We start from the raw sequence: 16,991 nt of genomic DNA on the forward strand, positions 1-16,991 counted from the left end.
TGCATTTTTATTTCATATTGTCAGTATAATGTATAAAGCAAAATTTTCTGTTTATTGTCCATAACTCTTAATCTAAATATAGTAAAAGCTGATGTAGAGAAGATACACGTTTTATTTGGGACCCTCTTTTGCATGCTTGGTCAGATTGTGTGAATATTACTATGAAACAGATGTTTAGACTAGAATGAAAGTGCTTTCATAGAGAAGAATCTGTAAGTATCTATAGCCTGTGTCTCCCTGCCACTGCTTTGGGTTGCAGGTTGGCCGCCTTTTGCAGCAATTGGCAATGACTGGCTCTGAAGAGGGAGACCCCCGGACAAAGAGCAGCCTTGGAAAATTTGACAAAGTAAGAATGAATACTGTCTCGTGTGAAATACTATTTATAGACAATTTTGCCAGAGTATTAGTGAACTTAACTACTGTCTTTATTGTCTTTCGGTGGTGTATAAATTAAATATTCATTTCAATTACCCTTGGTATAGCCATAGAAGGATACAATATTGGATCGGCAGCATTCATTTTTTTCATTTTAGAGAGAGAGAGCGTGTGCACGTGTGAGCGGGAGAGAGAGGTGGGAAGGAGGGTGGGGAAGGGAGGGAATGGAATCTCAAGCAGGCTCCACGCTCAGGGAGGAGCCCGATGCAGGGCTCAATTCCATGACCCTGGGATCATGACCTGAGCTGAAATCAAGAGCTGGACACTCAACTGACTGAGCCACCCAGGCACCCTGGATAAGCAATATTTAAAGGAAGATGTCATGGGGCACCTGGGTAGCTCACGCTGAGCATGGAGCCTACTTGAGATTCTCTCCTTCACTCCCTCTGCCCCTCTCTCCTGCTCTTGTGTATGTGCACACACACTCTCTCTTTCTCTCTCTAAAATACAAAAAGTTTAAAAATGATGATGTCACTAGAGATTACTTATTCTCAATTAATGAAGTGTTGAGGAGATGCCATAAGAGAGCCAAAGAGCTATTATTTTAAAAAGTTTAATTTAAGGCATCTGGCTGGCTTAGTTGGGTAGAGCATGTAACTCAGTCTCAGGGTTGTGAGTTCAAGCCCCATGTTGGGTGTAGAGATTACTTTAAAAAAATTGAAAATGTTTAAGTAAATAAGTAGTTTAATTTTTTAAAAAGTCACTAAAGTTGGGAGCCTGGGTGGCTCAATTGGTTAAGCATCTGACTTTGACTCAGGTCATAATCTCACAGTTCGTGAGTTAGAGCCCCATGTTGGATTCTCTGCTATCAGTGGAGGGCCCACTTTGGATCCTCTGTCCCCTTCTCTCTCTGCCCTTCCCCTGCTCACGTTCTCTCTCAAAAATAAAAACTAAAACTTTTTTTAATAAGTTACTAAAGCAAACAAGAGATAATTGTATAGTTTTAAGTGTATTTCATAAATATGTTTTATGGCATTGTTCACTTTAATTAAGTTAGATTTTAATTAATCATAGTCAAGTAGGCTATACATTCTACTTTGTTTAAAATTCAGAGGTTATATAGTCAAATTCTCCTTCCACCTCTGATTTCTAGCCTTTATTTCCTCCCCAAAAGATTCTTCTTCTTTTTTTCTTTTTTAATGTTTATTTATTTATTTTGAGAGAGAGGGAGAAAGCACATGCATGTGTGCAGTAGGGGCAGAGGGAGAGGAGAGAGAGGATCCCAAGCAGGCTCCATGCCGCCAGTGCAGAGCTGGATGCAGGGCTCAGTCTCATGAACTTGTGAGATCATGACCTGAGCCAGAATCAAGACTCGGATGCCTAACCAACTGAGCCGAGCCACCCAGGCACCCTTCCTCCCCAGAAGGTTCTTGATGTTCTCAGTCTTTTATGTTTTCTTCAAGAGGTCTATATGTAAACAAGCAAACTCTTACATATATTTTCCTAGGCACCCCATCCCTCCCTTTTCACAAATGGTGGTGTAGTGTGCACTGTTCTGTGTCATGTTTGTTTCACTTACCAGAATTTTGTGTAGACAATGCTATATTAATTCATGAAGAGTTTAATTTGAAACAAATTGAAACAATGTTGGGTTTAATATAATTTTCAAGAATAACTTTTTGCATGCTTGTCCCCCTTGATTAGACATTTTGTTCCCTTCTTTTAAAGGGGAAATATTTCACTTTGATTTTTCCCTGTTTAACAGAGCTGTGTTGCTGCTTTCCTTGATGTTGTGATTGGGGGCCGCGCAGTGGAGACCCCTCCAATGTCCTCCGTTAATCTTCTGGAAGGATTGAGCAGAACTGTGGTTTATATAACCTACAGTCAGCTTATTACTCTGGTAATGGCTTTATTCTTTAATAGGATTTTCTCAAAAGTCATTTATCTAAGCATGGGCAGAGTCATAGATGAGTACATTGTGTGAGAAATATATATTGTATTTGAAAAATTGATCTCACTAGCTAATGTCCTTTTACTTTTGCCAGGTGAATTTTATGAAGAGTGTAATGTCTGGAGATCAACTAAGAGAAGATAGGATGGCTCTTGACAATTTATTGGCAAACCTGCCCCAGGCAAAGCCAGGAAAAAGTAGCAGTTTAGAAATGACTCCCTATAATACTCCTCAGCTGTCTCCAGCAACCACTCCAGCAAATAAGAAGAATCGATTGCCTATAGGTAAAGAGAATTTCTCATATTCAGGCTCTCCTTAATTTAGTATATATATATTTTTTTGGCTTTTGTTTCTGTTCAGTGTTTTGCAATATGGTTTTGAATAATTTGGGAAAGCCTTTCTCTTTATGTTTACTGATACTAATGCAATTTTTAAAAATTGCACCAATTAGTTATGGTTTATGAGTAAGTTCTAGCTTTATCTAGACCTACTTTTCATAATTAATTGAGATCATGCACCAACAGTATACTTTGATTATATTTTAGTAACTTTTCTTGGAAATCTGGATGTGCCATTTGTTATAAGTAGTCAGTATTTGGATTATGTAGCCCTGTCCTTTGTTCAAAGTTCTAAATAATAAAATAATAACTTAGTAGTTTCTGTCAGTAAAGTGGGAAATACACAGTTACTATTTCCCCAATATTGTTTTTTTTTTTTAACATTTATTTATTTTTGAGACAGAGAGAGAGCATGAATGGGGGAGGGTCAGAGAGAGAGGGAGACACAGAATCCAAAACAGGCTCCAGGCTCTGAGCTGTCAGCACAGAGCCCAATGCGGGGCTCGAACTCACAGACTGCGAGATCATGACCTGAGCTGAAGTCGGACGTTTAACCAACTGAGCCACCCAGGCGCCCCCCCAATATTGTTAATAATGTTTTATCAAGTGAGCTAAGATACCTGTATTTTATAAAATAAAGTTTCTTTTTATTTAGTCAAGCTTATTTAAAACAATTGGGTTTAATTAAGTTCTATTCACCTAGTAAACTTCTATTATCTATCTATAAACACACTCACACAAATTGATTCAGAATTACCATGTACCAGACTCTGGATGAGCACTTTATAGATGTAGTTTCATTTAATCATGCAAAAAGTCCCCACAAAAAGAGTAGGTATAATCACTATCCTGCGGGGCAGGGGTGGGGGCACTGTGTTGGACACTGGGAATGCAGAGAGCATTAGGATAGGCTGCTACTCTCTAGTTGCTGATAGTCTATTGGGGAGAATAAGAGGAGACCATTTCCCTTCATTATACTAAGTGTCTGATGGAGATAAGCATGCATGGAGGTTTATGGGGCACCCATGTTGTCCAAGTGGTGATAATGTCAGGAGATGATCCTAGAACAGGTGAAGCTAATACTTCCTCTTGAAGGATGAATGGAAGTGAGACAAAATAGCCAAGACAGGGAGGGAAAGAGTGTTTAGGCCAAGAGAGCAGTATTTTAGTGCCATTTTTTTAATGAAAATGAGGAGGAGCTCAGCAAGTTAGTGAACATGAATAGGTACTTTATTTTATACATTTTACAGAATGGGATTTCATTTTTAAACTTCCATGAGCTGATTTGTTATGAACTGTTGATTTCTTTTTAATTTTTTTAAATGTTTATTTTTGAGAGAGAGAGACAGATTGCAAGCAGGGTAGGGGCAGAGAGAGGGAGACACAGAATCTGAGGCAGGCTCCAGGCTCTGAGCTGTCAGCACAGAGCTCAGTGTGGGACTTGAACTCATGAACTGTGATCACTACCTGAGCTGAAGTTGGACGCTTAACCGACTGAGCCACCCAGGCGCCCCAAGAATTGTCAGTTTCTTAAAATTAATCCATCTTACATTTAATAGAATAATATCAACAAGAATATGATATCATATTCTTCAAGTCTTTGGCTTTCATCATCCTGAAATGTCAGTTTTCAGAATTAAAAATAGAAAAAAGATGAATTTTGACACTGGGTGATTTTTTTTTTGACACTTGGGGATTTTTAATATTATAGCCTATTTGCACTTTTTTAACAAGAAATGAATGATTTTTGGTAAATCAGAGATTTTTTTCCTCCATTATTCACTCCTGCACATGAGTTCTTTCATTTCTTGTCATCTAGAAGTGTCATTAAATATGGGTATAACGGAAAGTAAATATTCAGATGTTTGCCCCATATACTTTGTATAGTCGTATGACCTGGTCACTGAATTTATTTCATATTTTTAAAAAATGTGCCCATTATTCAGAGGGTTGATTTTCTTTCTGTTTAATGCTTTTGCAACCCAGGACAACAGTTAGCAGCCATCACTCTCTGGGATTCCTCAGCCACTAATCTAACTGCTCATATTACTCTAGTAACCCCATTTTGTGCGTAATAGGCTGTTCTTCCTCTTCTTATATAACTTTCATTTAAGAAATAGTTTATGAAGCTGTGCTCTGTGTGGATGTTGCTTTTGCTTTATGTAAATTGCTATATGGATTTTTGTTACTTGCATTTTTATAAATTATAAAGTTTGTTGCTTAAGATTCATAAGTTGTTCATGAAGTTGAATTTAATTTCACAGTTCGTTAGAAAACAGTGAGTGAGGGTCAGCACATAAAGGTGGGAGTGAACCTGGGTTACACTTTGGGAAATTGATGTGTGCTCTGAATTTTGAAAGTAAGAGTGATTAATGAACACATCTACAGCATTGTGTAGAGAGGATTCTTTATAATTCTGTCTTCAAGTAGGTCAACTTTCATTCAAAGTGAGGTTGAAAGACCTGTTGCTACAGAGCGTTTTTGCTTTATGTCTGTACTTTTGATTATTTTGCACTGAAATAGAATTTCTGTTTAGTATTCTAGTTGTACCAAATTTTATTGCCCTCTGAAAGAAAATTGAATTTATCACAGGAGACTTAAACTTGTAGAGAAATTGTCAAACTAAGTCTTTCAGTGTCTAAAAGTTCTTGTAAGATGTGTGGGATGGATTATTTGTTGTATTTTTTTTTTTAAGTTTATTTATTTTGAGAGAGAGAGAGAGAAGAGTGTGTGCAAGCAGGGGAGGGGCAGAGAGAGAGAGAGACAGACAGACAGAGAATCCCAAGCAGGCTCTGCCCTGCCAGTGCGGAACCCTACCTACGGCTTGAACCCACGAACCTGAGAGATCATCACCTGAGCCAAAAACGAGTCAGATGCCCAACCAACTCAGCCACCCAGGCGCCCTGACAGATTATTTTAGAAAAAAGTATTACTTGTGTACTTATAGGTAGGAGGAAGAAAAATCCCAAAATAATTAGATTTTTTACTAATTTAGAATGTTTCCATAAAGCAGAGGAGAAACTTCTACTCAAACATAGGGAAATCTTTTTTTCTGCATCTTTGAAAAGAAGTTCATACTTTTCAGGAAAATCAATGTGTTTTCAAAAACTGATTCTGATTTTGTCAACGATTGTCTAATTAGTATACGTTATATGGCTAGCAGATTTCTATATGAAATTTTCTTTTTGATGTTTATTCATTTTTGAGAGAGAGAGCGAGAGTGAGAGTGAGCACGGGGGAGGGGCAGAGAGAGAGACACACACACAGAATCTGAACCAGGCTCCAGGCTCCCAGCTGTCAGCATAGAGCCCAGTGTGGGCCTAGAACTCATGTATCATGAGGTCATGACCTGAGCCGAAGTCAGACGCTTAACCGACTGAGCCACTCAGGCGCCCCTCTATATGAAATTTTCAAATGATTGTAAGTTCAGTTATTAGTATGGGAGACCTGTGGCAGTTCAGTCATTTTCCAGGAGAAAGAGTTGAAGGTACACTGATAAGAAATAAGGTAATGCTTTTTTTGTCACCCCAAGTCTTCAGTTGAGAGATGTGTTTGCTGTTTTGCAGGTGCGCTCATCTCTGTGTCACTTCCTGGTAGGTGCACACAGATCAATGTTTCTATCAGTTTTGTTTTAAATCTTTTTTTTTCTAATTTTTTTTTAATGTTTATTTATTTTTTGAGACAGAGACAGAGCATGAACAGGGGAGGGTCAGAGAGAGAGGGAGACACAGAATCCGAAGCAGGCTCCAGGCTCTGAACTGTCAGCACAGAGCCTGACGCGGGGCTTGAACTCACAGACGGTGAGATCATGACCTGAGCTGAAGTCGGACACTTAACCGACTGAGCCACCCAGGCGCCCCTGTTTCTATCAGTTTTGAAGGAGGATCTGTGTTAGTTATCAGCAGAGAACTGGGAAGGTGGAGGGTTTTGTTTTAATTCATATTCTCACCACCCTTTTTTTGTGCATATGCAAAAGTCCTACATTAATAGAAAATATATTTTTGTGTTTAGTGTACCATTTTCTTTGTTTTGTCTTGTTCTCTAAATTATTGTATTTGAAAATCTTTTTATTAGCAACTCGGAGTAGAAGCCGCACCAATGTGCTAATGGACTTACATATGGACCATGAAGGGTCATCTCAAGAAACCATCCAGGAAGTGCAGCCTGAAGAGGTGTTGGTCATTTCCTTAGGGACAGGTCCCCAGCTCACTCCAGGGATGATGTCGGAAAATGAGGTATGAACGTATTGTTACATTTAACTTATAGCCATCAGTGTTAAGAAACTTACTTCTTTTTTCTAATTAATGGTCTCTTATGTATAAGTCAGTATGTGTTTAATGAATGCATTAAATGCCAAATTCCCTATGAACGTTTCAGGGGCCTTTCACATTAACATATCAATAGCACTGTCATTGGTGATTAGGTCCACACCAGGAGGAATTTTCCTAATAGTATAGAAGAGATAGGAAGCTGGGAAATTGTGGTATGGACATTGACCTGTAGGAAATTTTTTTTCTTTTCTTTTTAATGATAAACTAGTGGTATTGCTGCTTTAAAGAGCCAGACATTCTTTAGAAATATTTTCTGTTCTTTGGTTTGTTAGGAAGAAATGGAAGAGATAACTGAAAAGAAAACTAAGAAAGTAAAATATTTTAAAGAAATGGACTTGGGGTGTGGGCATCACTTTTAAGATATTTGTAAACAGAAGAGCTTGGGACAGAGGCAAAAGGAAAGAAGAAATATAAAAGAAGCATCATTTTATATTCAACAGTGACTGCTTATTAGTCAAGAAAAATTCCTGGCCTGGGACAAAGGGACCAGTTATAGTGGTTGATAAAGTGACGATGGTGGTTGGTAAGGCGGTGTTTGGAACTGTGTGTGGCATGACCCATACGAAAGAATTCTGTCAAACTCCAGAACTCTGTCCACACACACACACACACACACACACACACAGACACACACACAAATGAGCTGGCAAAAACTGTCAGAATCAACTTTTTAGGAACTCCAGAATGTAATAAAAGCCTTACCAGAACCAGGGGAATGCTGAATGAGGAAAAACAACCACTGAATTTCAGCCAGGGAACTCTGTGGCACTCTGCCTTCCCTGTTAGCCTTCCCCCAGCTCACAGTTCTGGCATCCTCGTGGACAGCAGCCTGTATCCCCTTGCAGGGCAGTCTCTCCACTGTGGTAGGAGGAGCCTTTTGTTTGCCGTTAATCAAATCGCTCTCTAGACCTTTGGATAGATTTTTCCTGAAGATTCTTTACACATTGCTCACTAGGAGTTTAAAGATCCAAGTTATCTTAAAAATACAAAATGTGAAAGTTTTATGTCCACGTTTAATTTCCAGCAAGTAGGAAAAAAATTCTATTTTTAAATGACTTTAAAAGCATCACCTGAGTCAACGTATAGAGTCGTTAAAAACCCTTTAATTTACTCATTTAAATGCAGGGCCAAAAGCACCTAGAGCGGTTGTTTGTTTTTCCTTTTCATGGGAGGATACTATTCTTCCTTCATGTTTTACCAGTAGCCTAGGAGCACGGTGGCTGTGATTTTGAGTTCCGGGTGTGCTTAAAACATGCTGACTTCCAGCAAAGCCCTCAATTCTTCATTCAGTTGAAGATACACATATAAAGCTGAGTTACGAGGCTTGTGGGGATTGAAAAGTAATTATGTTATTTGGGAGTCATCTAACAAATAGAAAACATTTTTAAAAGGCCATCAGCTCTAAGCTAGAGATGGCTCTGAAAACACTGTAGCTTCTGGTATGGACTTTTGTGGCTGTGTATATGGTGATCAAGGCAAGGTTCAAACTAGACTGATTGAATTCTGATGCCTACAGAAAACAGGATGTTCCTATGTTTTCTTTCTGTTGAATTAGTTTATTAACTTTTGAAAAAATGTACTGCAAATTTAATGTCATTTTACCGTGCAAAATGATTTCTGTGCATTTTTTTATTTAACCCTCAACAACTCCATGGCATGCATACTGTTACTATTGCTGTTTTAGAAATCAAGAAACTGAGGTTTAGGGTAAATAAATTTACCCAAGATTACATAGTTGGTATATGGCAGAACCAGACAGACCCCACTGCTGATTCCGAAGCCTTTTGATTTTTATGATCCTACCCACCAGTCACTGATACCTGATTGTTCAATCTCTGACACTGGGTGATGGAAAGGCATAGGTTCAGGTTTTTTTTAAGTGATAAACTTTTATTCTAGGGGTACTTAAAAGCTTGATCAGAATCTCGTAATATGCATTTGTTGCGGTCTGTTTTCATATCAGTAATCTGTCTTTCAGTTGTGATAAACCAAAGGCATTTTATTTTTCAGGTCCTAAACATGCAACTTTCGGATGGAGGACAAGGAGATGTCCCTGTCGATGAAAACAAACTCCACGGTAAACCTGATAAAACCTTGCGCTTTTCCCTCTGCAGTGATAATCTGGAAGGAATATCTGAAGGTGAAGGGTTACTTCATTCAAAGAGTTGTGTGATTCAAGTAATACTTTGTTTTGCGATCTTTAAAGGAGCCTTATAAATTATAATTATACCATCTGTTTCTCTCCCTGGGGAGAGTAATGAAGTTTTCTTCTAATGATCTTGAACAGTTGGCTATAAAGATTGTTTCTAGAATAAATTAAGATTTTAAGAAAAAAATTTAAAAAAGAAAAAGATTGCAAGAGACCTTTGATCGTATACAATGGAGAAGATATGTCTTTATTGAGGCTTGAATAATACCAAGTTTCTGTAGTATTGATATATACCAATGCTTATAGAGCTCCTTTAGAGGATAATGCATGTCTAAGTGGGAAATAAATGGACTCACTAGTATTTCAGGATGTTGTGTATACTTTTAATGTTCTGTATTTCTTTATTCACACACTCATACCTTGATAAAGCAGGAAGATAGAATGGAAGTAGGAATAAAATAGAAAGTTGAAAGCTAAGATTGAGAATTCATCATTTCATGGACAAGGACAAACTTTTTTAATGAAAAAAGCCCAAGTTTACTATCATTTCAAACATAAAATAATAACTTCTTTTTCTCTAACTTTTCAGAATAGGTAGTATATAGTCATTCTAGAAAATGCAGAACATAAATGGAATCATCTGTAATTTTACCATTCTATTAGTAACAGCAATTTGGTTTATTTATAGCCAAATTAGGTTTATGTTTTTTTGTAACCATTTTTTGTCTAACAGTATAGCAGTGATATTTCTCTTTGTAATTTAACATTCTTAAATAGCCTAGGTTTTTAATTTTTTTTCTTTAACTTCAAATTGGCATAATTTACTTAAACGTTCTTCTGTGGTTAAACATATAGGTTGCTTCCACTTTTCAAGAATTATAAAAAGCCCTTCAACAAGCAACCTTACATGAATTTTTGAATTGTTTTCTTAGGATAAATTCTTAGAAGCACAATTGCTGGCTTAAAGGGCATTTATATTTTTAAGGTACAAATGCAGTATTAAAAACACCTTAATAAAAACAAACAAATGAAAGCATCTTAATCTGTTGTCTGTTATCAAGGCATGAAAAGTTGCATGGTGGCTCACGAGTATTAAAAAGCTCACTCACAGTTGAAACATTTCTCTAGGTCCTTCAAATCGCTCCAATTCGGTATCTTCTCTAGACCTGGAAGGAGAGTCTGTATCAGAACTTGGAGCAGGACCTTCTGGGAGCAATGGAGTCGAAGCTCTACAGCTATTGGAGCATGAGCAAGGTAAAGTTAAGTTGAACACAGTTGCTCAAGTAGCAGAGAATTTACCTGGTTGCGAGATAAACTGTGTTTCCATGTAGGCTAGCTGTGTTCAGTAAAAGAATAAATTTAAGCTGATTATATAATGACCGTTAAACCTGCATTTATACATGGTTCTTTGAGTTCCTAAAAATGTTTGGATGGTAAATGAATTTTTTAGGCTTAAATTACATAGAATAATTAAAATGAATTGCTTGAATTCTATAATATTTGGCATTTTAGTTCTGTAGTACTGACATTTTAAAGGATATGAAGATAAATACTTAGGGCTTAAGGAACTTAAGATAGGGAGAGGATGGTACACAAATAATTAACAGTATCATAAAAGTGCTTTAGCAGTTCTGAGTTAGAGATACATGTGGCTTAAAGTGTAGGGAAAAGCTTAGTGGGAAAAAATGCTAGCCTTAAAGTCTGGCTGGCATTGTGTTGGCAGAAACGAAAGACAGGGCATTCTAGGTGAAGGAATAGAGTAGTATAAGCAAGTCGTAGAGGTGGGAAACCATAGTACTTACTCAGGAACTAGCAGGTAGGGGAATAATGCGGGGTAAGGACTGAGAAGTAGATGGATCCCTTTTGTGCTCTAGGAAGATTAGTTTGAAAAAGTTGTTTGGATTTGTCCATTTAAAGATCATGGGGAGCCTGGGTGGCTCAGTCAGTTAAGCATCCGATTCTTGATTTAGGCTCAGGTCATGATCTCACAGTTCGTGGGATCGAGCCCCACCTGGGGCTCTGCACTGGCATTGTGGAGCCTGTTTGGGATTCTCTCTCTCCCCCTTTGTCTCTGTCCCTGCCCTGTTCATTCTTTCTTTCTCTCTCTCTCTCTAATAAGAAATAAATAAACTTAAAAAAAAGATCACTGATGGCCTTCAAAGGAGTGTTGACGGCAGATGCAGATCAACTGGGTCTGAGGCAATGATTCTGAGACCTGAGTGAGCATAAAAATTACCTGGGAAATAAAAAAAAAAAAAAAAGGCCATTTCCCATATCTCATTTCCAGAAATCCTGGTGCAGTCCATTTTTAGAAAGGAAAAGAGCGTTGCTAGTTGGGATATGTGTGGCTTGAATAAATGTGATGTTAAATTTTACTGAATTAGTTTGTCCTTGTGTCAATTAGGTTTAAATTTTCTGCAAATAAGAGAGAAACCTAGGGGCGCCTGGGTGGCTCAGTCGGTTAAGCGTTTGACTTCGGCTCAGGTCATGATCTCACAGTTTGTGGGTTCGAGCCCCGCGTCGGGCTCTGTGCTGATAGCTCAGAGCCTGGAGCCTGCTTCACATTCTGTGTCTCCCTGTCTCTCTGCCCCTTCCCTGCTCATGCTGTGTCTCTCTCTGTCTCAAAAATAAATAAACATTAAAAAAAAAAAATAAAAAAAGAGAGAAACCTAAAATAGTAGCTTAAGACAGAAGTTGAAAGAATATTACCTTTTTTTTTTTTTTTAAGTTTATTTATTTTGAGAGAGAGCATGAACAGGAGAGGGGCAGAGAGAGAGAGAGGGAGAGAGAGAATCCCAAGCAGGCTTCGCACTGCCAGTGTAGATCCCAATGTGGGGCTCAAACCCACAAACCAGGAGATCATGACCTGAGCCAAAAGCAAGAGTCGACGCTTAATCGACTGAGCCCCAGGCGCCCCCAAGAATATCACTTTTTTAACAAGCCCTCTAGGTGATTGATCTTGTAAGTGGTTGGTGGACTACATTTTGTGAACACTAGGTTAAGAAGTAAATTGAGGCAAATTATAGACTGCTTGTCATTAGTCAAGGGAAGAGAGAAAACTAGTATCAGGTGGATGTATTCAAGTCAAACAAAAGTTTTTTTTTTTTAGTATGGATTTATCAGTTGATTATCGCCAGAGTAATGCTACATACCAAACCACCTCAAAACTTAGTGACTTTACAACAATAAACATTTATTTGTGCTCTCAAGTCTGTGGGTCAGCTGGGAGGTTCTGATTTGGACTGGGCAAACTCATGTATCTGTATAGTCACCAGTAGGGAGCTCTGCTAATCTTAGCTGGGGGACAGTTGGCCCGTGAGGAGCTGCTCTAGGATGACCTTTGCTGTGTTTTGTGTGGTCCCTCATCCTCCAGCAGATTAATTTAAGCTTATTCTCATGGGAGAAGCAAGGGTGAAAAGAGAGCAGAAGTTTATAAGGACTTTTAAGGCCTAGCCTTGAAACTGGTACACTTCCTCCTTACTCTTTTGGCCAAAGCAAGTAACAAGGCCTTTGCAAAGACAAAGAGGGGAATGTTTCCCGTTTTTTTTTTTGTTTTTGTTTTTGTTTTTGTTTTTGTTTTTGTTTTTTATCAAAGTCACACTGCAGAAATTACCCCAGTTAATCTACCAGAAGTGGGGGTACATATTGCTGAAAGTTCAGAAGGTGAAAGAGTACATTTATAGGGCAATGATGCAGTGTTTTGGTACTGCATGCTCTGTGTTAATGATAAAATATGTATCTTTAAAGTTGATTTAAAAAATTATAGCTGTGCTACCATTTTTAAAGTGCTTAATTTTGTTTTTGATAGCTACAACACAAGATAATCTTGATGATAAGCTAAGAAAGTTTGAAATACGTGACATGATGGGACTGACAGATGATAGAGATATATCAGAAACAGTGAGTGAGACGTGGAGTACAGATGTCTTAGGAAGTGATTTCGACCCTAACATTGATGAAGATCGCTTACAAGAAATTGCAGGTAACTACTGTTAAATTTCTCTGGAAGATTGGTATTTAGTTATTCATATCCACCTGCCCTTCATGGGTGGGAACTTCAGCCTCTGACAGACATGGTGTGTGTGTTCGCACTAACTGGGGAACTGAGAAAAGTGTATGTAACCAGGCACTTGTGTATTTTTTTTCTTTGCCTAAATGTAGGTAGTGTTTTCCCTGCCTGCACTTAACTCCCCCTCCCCCACCAAAAAAGAAACTAATCTTCTGAATTAGCTTCTTGTTTTCAGGACATAGTACATATTCTTAGGATATTCTTTTGAAACTAAGCACATTACGTGAAGATGGAAATTCTTAACAGATTATAGCCCTAAAACTTTCAGAATAATATAATATTGAGATTCTCCAAAAATTGAATTTAATGTGGCACCTGACTGGCTCATTCAGTAAAACATGTGACTCGTGATATCAAGTTCATGAGTTCAAGTCATAGAGCTTACTTAAAAAAAAAAAAAAAAAAAAAAAAAAAAAAATTCCCGGAAGGATTAATTCAGTTCCAAAGAGTAACTACTTTTTTCTTTTTTTTAGTACCAAGTTTATTGAGGTACAACGTCCATACTTTAAAATTCACCCTTTTTAGGATACCGTTTTGTGAGCTCTGAAAGGTTTCATACAGTCTCATAAGCACCATCTTCGTTTTCTCTTTAAATCATGGAACCTCTCAGGCAGATACAAGAGAGAATAAGGAACTCTGTGCACATCACTCGTTTTCAACTATTACACAGACACAGGTGGCTGGTTTTGTTTCATCTCTTCTCTCACCCACTACCCTTTTATCCTCTCCCCAACCCAACCCAGTTCTGTTTACGCAAGTTCCAGACATTATTTTATTTGTAATTATTTCACGATGTATCTTTAAAAATGTAACTTTTACCAGTAACCGTTTGCCAAAAGTTTTTTCAGGCACTGAAGTAGCATTGTTCTTTTATTAGGCGTAATCAGAAGTAGTGGAGCATTCTGAACTTGAGTATTTTTAACACAGGTGTATTATAATGTTCAGTCCTTTCTATTGGTATTTTTCAGTGGTGTAAATAGACTTGTTAATTGGTTCTGCATTACTTTGCTTCTGGTGCCAAAGTAGTATTTTTTCTGGCAATAAGCTCTCTTTGAGCAATGAGCTATATTTGCAGTGGAGTGAGCGTTCCAGAAGATGTGTATTTTCCTGCAAATATATTTTATTGCTCTGAATATGTGGCTGATGTGCCAGAAGAAAACGTATCTGGCCAGTATACCTTTCTGTGGTTAAGTGTCTCTGTTTGAGAGGTTTTAATCCCTGTTAGGACTGTACATTTTAGATACTCAGGGACACATGTAAAAATTTGCTAAAAAACCAAGATGAAAGCTAGCTGAAATGATCTAATGTGTGTTTTCTCTATGAAGAGTCCAAGGTGAACAGGAGGAAACTGAGGAAAAGGAGCATGTACCTTTGTGACCAAAGTGGGAAATTTGTGATTTTAGTGGTGTTATTGATTGAAATCACACTTACCTTGGCTTCCTTCTTGTGGGTAGAGTAGAGATTATGTGTTGGTTTAGCGTTTGGTCCTTCTCCATGATCACTGCTCTTTCCATCAGGATCTTCGTTAACCCTTTGCTCCCCACTGGTTATACAGGTGCAGCAGCAGAGAACATGTTAGGCAGTTTACTGTGCCTGCCAGGTTCAGGGTCAGTGCTTCTTGACCCCTGCACTGGTTCTACCATATCAGAGACAACAAGCGAAGCTTGGAGTGTAGAGGTATTGCCAAGTGACTCAGGTTAGTATGCCGTCATTGTTTGCTTTCTGATTTGCACAGAAGTTTTAAATGTAAGGTATCTTAATTTCTGTATCATGTACATTTTGTTAAGTGTGAGGCAATCACATTGCTAAGAATTTCAAATGGACAGTTAGGTTAAGGCATTTTCTGTCCATCAAGAAAAAATGCAGTGTTGCGGGACATAGGCAAAGATGGCAGGTGCTTTTTGACTCTGTGTGTAGTTACTTGTAAGCATTTGTTAGCAACTCACCGGAGTTCTGTGTGGGACATTGAGTTTGGTATCTCCCACTAACTCGTCACGAAATAGGAATAGCAGTACAACTTGGACCCTGAGCGGTTGGGTGTCTGGTAAGCATGCCTAGATTTATCCTGGGGAGAACTTGACTCTTTAAAAGGTATCTAGTATATTTTTGAAATGTACTGAAATTGAGACTCTGGAGTCCTGAGAATTATTTTGTGCAGGATTATCATAAATGCATATAAAGTGTTTTGTACTTTCTCTTTTCTTACGTATTGCATTTCTGCTTTGCTGATTATGAAGATAAATCTTTGCTTTCAATGAAATGTCAACTACCAAAATGCAGATTTAAGTAACTGTATGTCTGAATTACATTCTTTGTGATCTGCTCGGCTCAAGAATAGTTAAGTGATTCTGATGTGTGTTTTATAATATTAATGCATTCAGACGTGCTAACCTTTAGATAAGGAGACAGTAGGATTAGCTTACCATCTATTGAGCATCCATAGGAGTTATTTTTTAGAAAATAGTTGGTTTAATGCTAAGCTATTCTGTATTTTCTTGTTGAGTTTACTTGTTAACCAACAGCATACTTTATGAGATTAGTGATCTGCAGGCGGAGTTTTCACTTTTGCACGATAGACTGGCTCATATTGGGATGAAAATCACAACCTCAACTTCTTTAACACTCGATCTGATCAGCTGTGCTAACTGGCCCAGACTTAGAAATCTGTTTACAATGATTTCATTCATGCTCTGGTAGCTTTCCTCATCTGGGTCACAAGCTGAAACTGTGGCATACTAACAGAATCACTAATGTGGCGCCTCATGTCTTCTATTTAGAGGCCCCGGATCTAAAGCAGGAGGAACGTCTACAAGAACTGGAGAGCTGTTCTGGACTGGGCAGCACATCTGATGATACGGATGTCAGGGAGGTCAGTTCCCGCCCCAGCACACCAGGCCTCAGTGTTGTGTCGGGTATGTCTGTCTTGTTTTAAGGAATAAGGATTGCAAGGTGTGTTCCCACCTCCCCATTTATAAAATTGCTAACAGAGAGAGATGTTTTATTTACGAGTTGAGGAATTTTCTGGAAACAGAATTGTTTCTGAGGGACCTTAAATCTCTGAGAACTTAATACGTGGCTCTATGGAGTCTGTTGAAGTAATTGGCCAACGGTCTGTGCGTGTTCTCTCTCTAATTCTATCTGTTCTTGGTGGCCTCTGCTACTGTATTTAGATACCACATGATACTTGTGATTATGTTGTACAAATCAAGGTAAACATATTTAGGCAGTAGTACAATAAAAAGGATATGATACCCAATGTCTCACATGTATAAAACTGGGACACAAAAAATTTGAGAATATTTACATTTCTCCAAACTTCATATACTTTTTGTGTGGTTATTTTGTTCTTCTTGCTATTTATTTTTTACTTTATTTATTTTAAAGGCATAAGTGCAACCTCCGAGGATATTCCCAATAAGATTGAAGACCTGAGATCTGAGTGCAGCTCTGATTTTGGGGGTAAAGATTCTGTCACTAGTCCAGACATGGATGAAGTAACTCATGGTAAGAAGTAGAAATGAGAGTGACCTAAAAATGATCCCATTCATGGGTGACATTGGCAGTCTTCCGTGTCTGTTGGTGATAGTACCAGTTGTTCTAGCACTTTGGGGCATGATTTGGCAGCAGGATAGAAGGCCTTGAAAATCCAAAACTCAATGTGGTTCAGTTAGTCCACTTTAGGAATGAATCGTAAGGAAACAGTTCCATGTATGCAGAAAGTCTTGTGCTTCTAATAGCATTTATACTGGTGTTGTCCATAACATTTATACCGGTGTTC

General features: G+C 38.2%; 1 protein-coding gene across 7 annotated transcripts in view; it reads left to right on the forward strand.

The window, feature by feature from the left end:
• Positions 1 to 16,991, forward strand: part of GAPVD1 (GTPase activating protein and VPS9 domains 1) — a 71,342-nt gene that overhangs the window by 30,283 nt on the left and 24,068 nt on the right. For 3 of the 7 annotated variants that reach the window (XM_042965232.1, XM_042965237.1, XM_042965234.1), the window contains exons 4-13: positions 260 to 346; positions 2,141 to 2,275; positions 2,421 to 2,610; positions 6,739 to 6,899; positions 9,006 to 9,135; positions 10,273 to 10,398; positions 12,953 to 13,126; positions 14,769 to 14,909; positions 15,991 to 16,125; positions 16,598 to 16,717. In XM_042965232.1, coding sequence (XP_042821166.1) covers positions 260 to 346; positions 2,141 to 2,275; positions 2,421 to 2,610; positions 6,739 to 6,899; positions 9,006 to 9,135; positions 10,273 to 10,398; positions 12,953 to 13,126; positions 14,769 to 14,909; positions 15,991 to 16,125; positions 16,598 to 16,717 — 1,399 coding nt within the window. Of the gene's footprint in view, positions 1 to 259; positions 347 to 2,140; positions 2,276 to 2,420; positions 2,611 to 6,738; positions 6,900 to 9,005; positions 9,136 to 10,272; positions 10,399 to 12,952; positions 13,127 to 14,768; positions 14,910 to 15,990; positions 16,126 to 16,597; positions 16,718 to 16,991 lie in introns of those variants that run through there. The other 4 variants (XM_042965233.1, XM_042965236.1, XM_042965238.1 and 1 more) reach the window with 3 other exon arrangements.

This window comes from Panthera tigris, chromosome D4 (assembly GCF_018350195.1).
Source record: "Panthera tigris isolate Pti1 chromosome D4, P.tigris_Pti1_mat1.1, whole genome shotgun sequence".
In the NCBI taxonomy this organism is placed as follows: domain Eukaryota; kingdom Metazoa; phylum Chordata; class Mammalia; order Carnivora; family Felidae; genus Panthera; species Panthera tigris.